Source organism: Misgurnus anguillicaudatus, chromosome 18 (assembly GCF_027580225.2).
Source record: "Misgurnus anguillicaudatus chromosome 18, ASM2758022v2, whole genome shotgun sequence".
NCBI lineage: Eukaryota > Metazoa > Chordata > Actinopteri > Cypriniformes > Cobitidae > Misgurnus > Misgurnus anguillicaudatus.
In genome coordinates this window covers 30,859,287-30,872,130 of record NC_073354.2, presented here as the reverse complement: position 1 = coordinate 30,872,130, position 12,844 = coordinate 30,859,287, and the positions used below count along the sequence as shown (strand labels likewise).

At 38.0% G+C, this 12,844-nt stretch overlaps 1 protein-coding gene across 1 annotated transcript in view; it reads left to right on the top strand.

Moving 5' to 3' along the window:
• clvs2 (clavesin 2) overlaps nucleotides 1-12,844 on the top strand; it is a 36,866-nt gene that overhangs the window by 11,245 nt on the left and 12,777 nt on the right. The window contains exon 3 of the mRNA XM_055186505.2: nucleotides 11,288-11,398. Coding sequence (XP_055042480.1) covers nucleotides 11,288-11,398 — 111 coding nt within the window. The remainder of the gene's footprint in view (nucleotides 1-11,287; nucleotides 11,399-12,844) is intronic.

The window sequence follows — 12,844 nt, the reverse complement described above, 5'->3', positions numbered from 1 at the left end:
TCCTTCAGGTTGAATGAGTGACTCTGGGCGGGGCTGCCTCCACAGCAGCAAGCAGGCTCCTGATTGATTAACGTGGCGTGAAATTTCTGCCGAAGTTTACATTTTTCAACTCGGGCATAAGCCGCCAATTCGCGTCAAACACAAAATGCACAAAAAGCACCATTGAGCAACGCTCAATTCGCGCAAGCTAGACGCTTCTTCACGTTGACTTAACATTGAAATCACTTTGTGCTTCACGCCTCTACCGCGGTTGGTGTAAACGCAGCATTAAAGGGACACTCCGCTTTTTTTAAAATATGCTAATTTTTCAGCTCCCCTAGAGTTAAACATTTGATTTTTACTGTTTTTGAAATCCATTCAGCTGATCTCCGGGTCAAGCGCTTTTAGCATAGCTTAGCACAATCCATTGAATCTGATTAGACCACTTAGCATCGCGCTAAAAAATAATCAAAGAGTTTCTATATTTTTCCCTGCTATTAAAAGTTACCTAGGGGACTACTTTCAGGCGCTGTGTAATATTGTTACGCCTCCTGCAGCCACGTTACATCTGCAAAGTCCTTGATTATTACGTCAGAATGAGAGTATAGTTCCTAGCCATATCTGCCTAGAAATTTGCAACTTTTAATTTTCCGTCTTACACGATGTAACTACAGAAAAGTCAAGGTTTAAATAGGAAAAATATCAAAACTCTGGTTATTTTTAGCGTGATGCTAATGGCTAATCAGATTCAATGAATTATGCTAAACTATGCTATAAGTGCTAGCCAGAGATGTATAGTAACGAAGTAGATCTACTTCACTACTGTACTTAAGTACTAAAAGGCAGTATCTGTACTCTACTGAAGTATTATTTTTTTCTCCTACTTCCACTTTTACTTAAGTACATATTTTCGATGAGTTTAATACTTTTACTCCAATACATTTCTCATGTGCTGCATCGTTACTCGTTACACTCAAATGTTACGAATCATTCCAAACCCACATTATCACTGCCGGAGGGGAAACACACACACATCGTGGTCTAAACCAATTGGAGATAGTGAAGGGCGGACCCCTCCCTCCCTCTTACTCATAAATATGAGCCGCGGTTGTGGACAAATGTGAAGCGAAGAGAGAGCCAAAGTGCGCGCGAGAGAGAGAGAGAGAATGCGTGAGAAAGGGCGAGTATGCGCGAAAGAAGAAAACCTTAATACATTGAAACACCTTGTACCTTTACCTATTACCATTATATTGACTAATATTTCATTAATACTGAATTCTCTATCGCCATATCAGTTAATCTGAATTAATCTGAACATTCCTGTCCTTGTACTCCTGCTACAGCCAAAGGAATTGTGAGTGTCCTTTAGCTTAAACATTTGAAATAATATTAACAATATTATATTCAAACTTTTGACTGTTTTATTTAATAACTACATTACACAATACTTGTACTTTTACTTTCAGTACTTGAGTAGTATATTTTAAAATAAACTACTTGTAATACTTAAGTACAAAACATGTTTAACACTTTAGTACTTCCACTTAAGTGCTGTCTTTAAAGAGCACTTCAACTTCTACTCAAGTCACTTTTTTGATAGAGCACTTGTACTTTTACTCAAGTCTGGTCCCCCAGTACTTTATACATCTCTGGTGCTAGCGCCAGACCCAGAGATCAGCTGAATAGATTCCAAAACAGTAAAAATCAAATTAACTCTAGGGGAGCTTGAAAATGTTTGCATATTTTCAAAAAAAGTGGAGTGTCCCTTTAAAGTGGCAATAAACCTTCAAGAAATCTGCTTATGTTTGTGTCATTATGTTAATCAAACAACAAAAGACAAAAGAAAAAACACTTCTGTATATTTAAAAAGATAAATTATATTTAATTTATAAAATGAAGAAGACTGAATAAGTGTTATTATTCATTTGATTATATTTATTGTCCTAAATACTACTGTTAAACTTTATTTGTAACTTTGTTCTTTTCTATTTCCACATGCTAAACATTTTTTTATTTATTCTTCTTTTATTTTTCTTATATCCATTTTTGCTGATCTGAAAATTATTCTATCCATGACTCAAAAAACTTAATGTAATCCATTTAATCACTATGTTGTAAAATTATGTAATTTAAGAGCAGTCATTGAGGACCACTCAGTTTAAAATTTCTGGCCTCGCCCCAGGTTTATACAGACATTAAAGCAAATATTTTTGCAAGCAAATATTTAGTTTGTCAAATATGGACAAACCCAACCCTTCGGTTAAATTAATCTAGATTTTTCAAGCGAAGTTTTTACCAACAGTTGGGTTTGTCCATATTTGACTACGCCATTGGGTTGGGTAACAATGTTTAAATAATAATTTAAAATGTAAAATGTTAAAACATCTCTGTTCTTGAGAGATGTGCAATAGAGCCAGCAGACAGTTTTACTAGGAAGGAAAGTGAGATTTAGGGTAGGAAAGACCCCGTTTTATGTAGAGGACATGGGAACCACCTTCACACAGATTGGGTTTACATCTGCTCCCTATGTCAATTGGTTTGACTGGCCCATCTGTAGGTTAAGGTCCGGCTGTCTAACATCGAGCAGTTTGACTAATTGTTTTGCTTGCTGCAAAGTGGCACAGTTACGGTCGTGCTGTTTATCACACTGTAGTGGGGCTGTTGTGATACACAGCAGAGCTGACAGCTAGCGAGTCATTCTCATCTTTGTGTTATTGAGCATGCGTTGCTAAACTTAGTGGGTTGGTGGATGAAAAATCTCCTGCAGGGCTTCAATTACTGATGTAAGCAATGTCATGTGTCAGAGCATTAAGCTTCATTATACTTTAAGTATACTTGGTTATGATAAATTGTTTTAGATACGATATTGCTAATGGCTACAGTACTGTGCAAAAGTCTTTAAGCATGTTGGCTTCACAAAAAATACTTTAATGTTAAAAATGATATACCTATGTTCCTGTAGCTCAACTGTTTGAGCACTGGTCGTGGGTACAATCCCCGGGGATAAACACAAACTAAAAGCATCTGCCAAATGCATAAATATAAATGTATATTTTACTTAAGCAAAACTGCAGGAAAAATAATTATAAAAATTAGTCTAAAATGTCTGGGTTATTTTTAACTTAACGTTGGGTCAAAAATGGACGAAGCAACCATGGTTTTAAACAACCCAGCATGGTTGCGTCATCAAGGTCAGGTAAACGCAAAAGTATGCAAGGTTTATGACATAAAGTCTTTAAAGAGCACCTATTTCATTGGTAAAAACAATGTTATTTTGTGTATTTGGTATAATACAATGTGTTTGCGTGCTTTATGGTTAAAAAAAAATATTTTTCACATACCGTACATTTTTGTAGCTCCAGATTTCACACTTTTCCTGAAAGGCTTGGATTTGAAAAGCTCTGTGTCCCTGATTGGCCAGCTAATCTGTACACTTGATTGGCCTGAATACCTCTGATGTCAGCTGGAAATGTGACGCTCTGTATCATGTTTGAAAGATTCGCGCACAATGCAATGCTTACAGGAGTTAAAGGCGGAGTGCACAATGTTTGAAAAACGCTTTGGAAAAGGAGACGGGCCGACTACCAAAACACACTTATAGCCAATCAGCAGTAAGGAGTGTGTCTACTAACCGACATCCTTGCCGGGTTGCGTATGTGTGGGGCGGGTCTTTTAAAAGAAGGTCCAGATTCTATTGGGGTAGGGGCGTGTTTGTTTAGGTGATTTCAAATATCAACATTGGCTTTCAAACATTGTGCACTCCGCCTTTAACCTACAGGCTGTGAGTACTCCGCCTTTAACTTACAGGCTGTGAGTCTGAAGTGGGAGGAGTTCTGATAATGTCGGTCTTGTCTAGGAAGTAAACTGTGGCCTACAATCTGTGTGTTTGTTGTAGTCCAAAAAAAGAGATTTATGTTGGAGACGATAACTCACGTCATCGTTTACTTTGGGGTTTGTACCTTTTGCATATCATTAACATGTAATGTTTATAATACACACTTACACACCAAAGGAAATTTAAAAAACGTGAATCGGACAATAGGGGCTCTTTAAAAGACGTCCAAAAATTTTGTTTAAAACGATTAGTGGAATCTAAAGAAGATATATTTTAACGTGTTTGCCATTGCTGTTGTTAACTAAAGACACGTTTGTGAATTTTTTCAATTCAATTTTATTTATATAACGCTTTTCACAATTGTTAATTGTTTCAAAGCAGCTTTACATTAATAGATGTAGGAAGAGTAGTAAGTTAAGCCAAAGGTGGCGGACTCTCCAGGGGATGAAAAAACCCCCTAGGAGAAAAACCCTCCTGGCTAGTAACTCCTAGGAGGGAAAAAACCCTTGAGAGAGATACATATATATTTATATATAAATACTATCGGGGTATGTGAACGGGTAAGCAAATTTAACTGGTTCCGCTGGTGGTCACTGGTCAAGCATCGGCTGGGCATCTCGTTGAAGGACGGTCAGTAGATCAGTGGTGTGATGACCTTCACAGCTGCAGGAACTGGGTCTGTTTGTCTCGTTGTCCTCAGGGTTGAGGACGAGACAGGGGGAGAGAAACAGAATCCTATTAGAGTAGGGGCCGTTCATATGTAATGCAAGTGTCATACATTATAGTAGTTTTAGTCAGCTCGGTTCCAGACAGGCTAACTATTGCGGCATAAGTATATTACCCAGATGAGGTATATGAGTGCTTTGAATGAATTATTTACTGGTTGTTATTGTGGAGACATTTCTTCACCCCTTAAAAATGACACGGCACAAACTAAACGTGATTGGTTGCTTTACCTGTCAGTCATGTGGCCTCATGGGAGGTCCTTAGTCATTCAAAGCGGCCGTTGTTTGCGAAACTAAAATGTGGATCACACTTTATAGTCAAAAGTTTGTAAATGCAAAAGTTTGCTGTTTGTATGTCTGAGTCAAGAAACCAGTGTATCTATAGACGCTCTCAGAAATCAGGGTTCATTTCTATAAATCCTTAACCAGCAGCATGTTCGTGAAACAGCACAGCTTACTGTCCACGATAAAAAAAAAAATAAGAAAGAGGACCACGATAAAATGCTAACTTGTCCTCAGGCTGCATCTTTCAAGGACCTCATCAAAAGGATTTTTTACCATTACCTTACTATTCAGACATCAGTGGCATCTTACAAAAGATCACATCAAGCCACTGAAACAGAAACAAGCAGATAAAGTCATCAGTTCATCAGCTTACACACAACCCCATCAAGTTCAAAGTAATGCAATAGCTTTGATAAAGTGTCATTTAGCAGAGCTGTTTAAAGCCGGTAATTATTTAACATTGCAGATTGATGTTTTAAATGCTTCCTGATTTTACGATGAGACACATTTAAGAGCAATTATCTTCTGGCACTGCTTGATTTTAGTCGATCTGACTCGCTGCCCTAGTTTATGCTGCTTGATGGTTTTGTATTCAAATTAATCCATTTGGCTACAAACCTTTTGTAAAGCTTTTCTCAATGTTGCATATCTGCTTTCTGAAACCCCATTTGGATGCAACAGTGTGGTGTGGTTTAAAATGGCTCAACCAATAGCATTAGTGTGGGGCAGGACTAAATGTTTGTCTCATCAATGACAGATATAGAAAATTAAATATGTGTCACAGAAATAACCTTGACATGCACAATCGTCTGTTTTATGTTCTGCTTTGGCGAAAAGTTTAAAGTGTCTTTGATTTGTAGCTACTGTACAGTAAGAGTGTCAGAAAATGCATTTTGTTAAACAATGTTATTGTGCACTAATAGCTTTTATACAAATTCACGTTTGATTCGAATTCTTATAATGCAACATTAGCTGCATGCTTATGATAATAGATTTCTATCGCATTATCTAATGACTGTTTTCATATTAAAATCGTTTACAGTAAACAAGAGTCAAAAATTGATTAATACACACCAGCAGTCAGCGGTTACCACTGCAAACATATAAAAACAACAAGATAAGACATTTAAATTTCATTATCAGATATTTGCACACACAGGCTCTGCAACTTAGTAACTGCCAACGCAAGCGGCAATTTAATGCAAAAAAAAGTAAATCTGGTACACTTTGTGTATAAAAAGATATTTGGACTAGCGGTTTAATCCTACTGTATGCTGGATGTTTGAAATAGGTTGCTGTGTCTGTCCATGAGGCTAGAAATTGTGATCTTGGACCACAAAACCAGTCAAGGGTGAATTTTTTAAAGTTGAGATTTATACATCATAAAAAAGCAGAATAAAAAGCTTTCTATTGATGTATGCTTTGTTTTGGCTGAGATACAACTATTTGAAAATCTGGAATCTGAGGGTGCAAAAAAACCTCAAACTATTGAGAAAATCAACATTAAAATTAGTCCTTAGCAACACATGACTAATGATAAATACATTTTCGAGATATTCTAGGCAATTTTTTTTACAAAATATCTTCATTGAACATGATTTTACTCAACTCTTTCCCCGCCATTGACAAGTTATCTCGTCAATTAAGAGAAAACATTTGCATGACAAAAACGTGTTCCTGATGAGTTTTTATGTTATCTGTAATACTCCACCAGATGGCACTTATGCAATTTATAAAAAAACTGAAGCAAAAAATTATTTTTTATTTATACATTTATCATATTTAAGAGTTTATAAGCAGATAAAAAATATAGATAGGATGAAATTTTTTTTTCCCGTTTTGTTAGTTTGTTTGAAAGCAGAGGGTCTGTTCTTTCATTTGATATATTTGTATGTTTATATTTTTTTAGAAGAACTTTTTCCTGGAAGGCATTTTGTGAAACTTGTGTGAAAATCACAAAAAGGCTGGTGGGCAACTTTTCAAAAAAAGCTATTGCTACAAATACACTCGTGCGACTTATGACTGCATGGTTTTGTGGTCCAGTGTCACAATTGACTACATTAATGTATTATATACGCAAAGCAAATACAGTTATACTTTAAAACACATATTTGATGTTAATATGGAAGTGGAATGTAGATTAACATGTACGATATTTATATATTGCTTATCGATTTATCAGGTGATTGGTTACGGTGTTAGTGGGAGTTGCTGTCTCCACCTTTGCTGTCAAGGTTTTGGAGCAGATCGCCAGTATAAAAATGAAAATTCATATCCGTTTTTTTTGTTAGCATAAAACACATTTTCCCCTTTGTCTCCCCCCACTGTCGGACTGCAAAGATACAGATGAATTGAGTTTCAGGAGCTCACACTTGAGGTAGTGTAGATATTCATGTTTAATTCAGGTAGACCTTTATCTCCTATAACAGTGGTGTCCCAGAGCAAAGATACTGTATCATTGTATGCTACCCCATTGGGCAAGCTCTGGCCAATCATCATGCACCAGCTCCACATCAGATCCAGAGCCAAATCTAACCTCTGTGCTCATGGGTAGCAGGTTTGCAGATGTCCACCAGTCTCACCAAAAGAACCCAGTTTGGTCATTCTGTATTGTGTTACTGTATAAAAGACTTGCCAAATGTATTAATAGATCCCATGACTTCATACATTTTCCAAATTCAAGTACATTACTAGCTGGGTTTACATCCAATCGTGAAGCGAATCTTTTCAAAATTCGCAAAAATAAAGAGGTGCGTTTTCATTAAGTTGTTCGAGCAAATGACCGTGGTATTGGTAACCTAGTTACCAACAGTAAACAAAACAAGGCACATTTAGAAAATGCAGACATGACTGCATGTAGTCACGATGGGGCAAGTTATTAATTTACTAGCAGTGCAGCTTTATATTGCCAAACTAAATGATAAAGAAATGCAGCATTTTTAATGCAAACACTAGCAGCACGCGCATTAAGACGACATCGAGCCCCATATATGGTAAAGACAACTTCAGCCGAAACAGCTAGACGATCCGTGTTGTGGGGTAATGTTTGCCATGTCCAAATTTATTCGGCAAATGCGTTCCATCTCCCTTTATTCGCATTTAGTCTTTTTTTTAGAAGTCAAAAACCACCTCAAGCGAGCACAAAAACTTTTTTGCGAAATAAGGGATTTTTTGTAGAAATTTGGCGTTATCATAAAATTATGGTGATGGAAACATCCCAGACAGCAGACGACTCTGGGCCGGATCGGCACCGGATCAGCGCCAGAGCTGTTGATCCGGTCCAGAGTCGTCTGCTGTCTGGGATGGCTACACTCGCAACCTGCCAGCTATGAGACTCGAACTGGTTACCTTCAGGTTACAAGCCTGACTCTATCCATAGGGCCACAACTGCCCCCTAAGCCATATGTTTTTTTTTATTGATAGCAAGAAGCCAATAGGTATTATTTACATATTGTTGTTGTATACATTTGCGAAAAAACAACAAAAAATAAGGGAAATAGTATTAAGACCTGTAGATCTTTTTCCTCATTACTTAAGATTTCCTTTTTCTGTGCAAAGCAAATAACAGATTATTATGAAGCTTCTCTGGATTTTTCCAGTCAGCTTTATGAATATGGATTACAGGAAAGATTAGTGAACAGTGCAAGGTTTTTATCGACATCAACAGGTGAAATGGGAATTATGTCTGCCTTTTAGTGTAATCCTCTGTGGAACCAGGAACCACGTGTGGATCTCCAACTATTTCAGATAAGCATTAGCATCTCTCATATGAACCTAAAAAGAGGCTGTAGGTTGGAGAGCTGCTGATTGGTTAGAAATCTATTGCCGTAGTTTCTTTAATCCCCCCTCGTATACTGCTAATTAGGGGTGGGCGATAAACCGGTAGAAATTTGTCAACCGGTAGAGATTTTGGAGTATCGTCTCTATCGAGGTTATGCGCCCGTCACGCTCATGTGCGCGTGGTTATGGAAACGTAAGGTTTGTACATGTATTTAAGCACCGCAGTTTTAAAACAAGTTATTTTAAGCCACTGAAACACAAACAACAGATCTATGCGTGCGCTCTTTCTGTGTCTGAGGATCGCGCAAGAAACGCAACCGCTGCTCTTTCTGTCTGTGACCCCGGATTTCCACCGACTGCGGAACGGCTGCAGAGCGGGTCCGCTGCGTTACGGCTCCGCACTCGGCCGTCCGTCAATACCCACCGGATCCGTATTTGTTGCAGAGCGGCTGCGTGCTGAAGTGACGTGGACCCATGAGTTCTCGCAAATTCACATGAAGATCGCGCGATATCTAGTTCTGTCTCCGCCCATTATGACGTTGAATTATGACGTTATTACAAACCAGCCCAGATCCCAACACGAGATCTCGTGAATTCAGGTATGCTCACGCGATAAAGTCATGGCTCCGCCCTGCGGAGCTGTCCGGCATCCGTCAAAAATAGAAGCTCTGCGTATTTGTGCCGGAGGGCTGCGGATGGCCGGAGCTGTGACGGATTCGGAACGCAGTCAGTGGAAATACACACATTGACTTGAATGGAAACCGATTGACTCCGCCGCCGTTCCGCAACGGATCCGCAGCCGTTCCGCAGTCGGTGGAAATTGAGGGTGAGGAGCACGCAAGTCGCGCAACCGCTGCTCATTAAGCTTGTGAGCATTTTTCCCGCTTTATTGGCCTTAAATACATATATGCGTCAAAATTCCCGTTTTTGCAAGTATGCTATCATAAACACGACCATTTAAGGCTCTAGAGAAAGTAAACAGCTTAAAGAGAAAGCGCATGTGTGACCCTCAATTTCCACCGACTGCGGAGCGGCTGCGGATCTGCTGCGGAACGGCGGCGGAGTCAATCGGTTTCCATTCAATTCAATGTGTGTATTTCCACTGACTGCGTTCCGAATCCGTCACAGCTCCGGCCATCCGCTGCCCTCCGGCACAAATACGCAGAGCTTCTATTTTTGACGGATGCCGGACAGCTCCGCAGGGCGGAGCCATGAATTTATCGCGTGATCATACCTGAATTCACGAGATCTCGTGTTGGGATCTGGGCTGGTTTGTAATAACGTCATAATTCAACCTCATAATGGGCGGAGACAGAACTAGATATCGCGCGATCTTCATGTGAATTTGCGAGAACTCACGGGTCCTCGTCACTTCAGCACGCTGCAACAAATACGGAACCGGTGGGTATTGACGGACGGCGGAGTGCGGAGCCGTATAAGCCGCTACTTTTTACTTTCGATCTGCAGCCGCTCCGCAGTCGGTGGAAATCCGGGGTAACAGTGTATGAGATCCGGTCTTAAAGGGGAAGTTACCTAATTTTGCTCCTGTCTGTCACTCGTGTTTATCAACAGCATTAAGAGAAAATCTCTCACTGCTCTTGACTAAATCACTTTTCAACCTTAAATAAAAAATATATACACACATACATAATTATTTATTATCATTCCTTTATCATTGATTGTTTATCTTTAGAAAGCTTGAGTTTTCTTTGTTTTTATCTTTCTTTTATGCTTGTATAAGGTTTTTGTGAGAATTATGAACATCTGGTATTAAAGATTTTAATAACAGAAAAACCTTATTAAACCATAAAAACTCTACCGTGATACATATCGTTATCATGATATAAAATGAATCCTATCGTGATAGAAGATTTTGGTCATATCGCCCACCCCTACTGCTAATTTCACAAAATGTGTATTGAAATGTGATTTCATTGTGCTATAAAATGGACGTAGTGTACGTGACGTCACCTGTAAGTTTGTGAAGAGCATTTTTTGAAGCCCATATAGCCAGAGCCTGTAGTTGCTATCTTGGCAGTGTGTCACCGCGCGTCACTCAAGAATAACAGAAAATTGAAAAAGAGGCGGGACATGGGTGGACTTAAAGTAACTGGTTGCTGAAACCACTCCCACCTAGCTCAACAGTACTGTAGTGACAGCAGCAGTTCACCAGTCACTCAAGTGGTCACACCTCTAATTATGCCGAACTTTAAGGCTAAACATAATTTAAACTGTAAAAAAGTAAAAATTTGAATCAAATTTTAATTGGTAACACGTAAAAAATTTAATTATATATGTTTAAGTTAAAAATGTTGAAAAACATTTTTTTTAGGTGTTACCAATTAAAGTCATTTTTGGTAAAATGGGTGCCTGTCATGGGGTGTGGCTTATTTAGTACATTTAATTGCTACAATACAAATATGTACAAAATCCCTGTTCTGTAAGTGTAACAAATCACACAGGGTCATCTACACACTATTTCTATTTGACACCAGTTTACACTATATGAACAATTAGATGTTTGCACATACAGCAGATAGCCTATATGGGATATATCAGAGTTTAAAAACAAAGTGTCAATAAACTAAATCATTTGTGTTAAAACACTCCCCATCCTCTTATACACACAAGTATTATCTGTCTTCTTTGCAGTATTTGATATTTCCATTTGTGCTACCCACAGGACAGCTTTCCAGCCCGTTTTGGAGGGATCCATTTTGTCAACCAACCTTGGTACATCCACGCTCTTTATACAGTCATCCGACCCTTTCTGAAGGACAAAACAAGAAAACGGGTGAGAGAAACAGGTGTTTTGAGCCTATACCCATAGGAATTTCTCTTTGCTCAGAGGTTGTGCTTAGAATAAATAAATATATAGAAACAAATGCAGGTATGGAGCTGTAATATGTATTTTGATTGTACAGGTAAAATGGATTTGCATAAATTTTGATGAGAAAAGTTCATATTGAAATCCTCTACTATAATATGAGTTAAGTTTATGACATTTTTGAGATCTCTTCTGAAATGGAGACATTTATGAGATTTCTGGGTCTTTTTTCTTAGATGAAAACGCTGGACACTTGAGCAAAAGTTTTAATTTGCTCTCTATTTAATTTCATTGAGGTCAAAGAGAAATCTCTTAATTGAAAAAGAGAAAAGAGATCTCACTGTGATTTTTTTATACGGGTATTTATATGTCACATGATGCATTTTCCAATACATCCAAAGTTCCATCCAAAAGTTTTCTCATAACCAGACCAATTCAACAACATCAACAAAATGCAGTTTAAACTGAACACGAAGACTGCAGTATCAACTGGACACTGGACAGGGGTATGCTGTCTGAAAAAAATGTCAAAAAATGGTCTCAAGCTGCCACTGGGGCAGTACCCTTTAAAAGGGTCCTCATATGTACCATATACAGTACTGTGCAAAAGTCTTAGGCCACAATGCCAGAATGAAATTTGTTGTTTTTGCAGTGTTATAGTGATCATATATAATTGTTTCTCAGACTCTTTAATGTACTACATCCAGAAAATACAGGAAATGTGTATATAGTATTAAAAACTATACAAAAATGTAAACTGATCTGTCAAGTTTTAGGGTAAACTCCTCTTCCACTTGAGCAATAGCAGGAAACTGCAAGATCTCTTAAACCTAAATAAAATTACATCCTAATTTCTAATTTTAAAGAATTTAGTATTTTTACTTCATTCTGCTCAAAACCGCTCAGCATGTGTTTAGTGCCAAGAGAGGTCACATTAAACACAGGCGATGCCTAAAGAAGACATTTAGTACTGAAAATTTAATTTAAATTTTTTTTTGTAGATATTTTCTGTATTTTCAGTTTGTATCTTAACCTCTTACACTCTGAGGCTATTTTGGGGATTTTCGCCTGGATTTGGCCTACCCAATTTCAAAAGCTTCTCATACCCACAAGCAGAGGTGCACATACAAAAGTTTGGTATCATTTTAAAGGAAACCTTTTGACATTACATAAAACACTGTTAAAAGTGCTTAACATGGTTGTATGTGTTGTCAGTCCTCTAATAAACACAAAAATAAATAGGCGCTTTTTGATGTTTTTTTTCTAAAGTCTGTATTTAAAAGTGTATAACTCTGGCCCTGAGTGGTAACGAAACCTGCAGACAGTTTTGTTTGATTCCAGCAATTGCCAGCTTACAGAGGAAAAGGGAATTTTTTCTCTATCATAATAAATGCAAAAGTTATTTTACTCCAA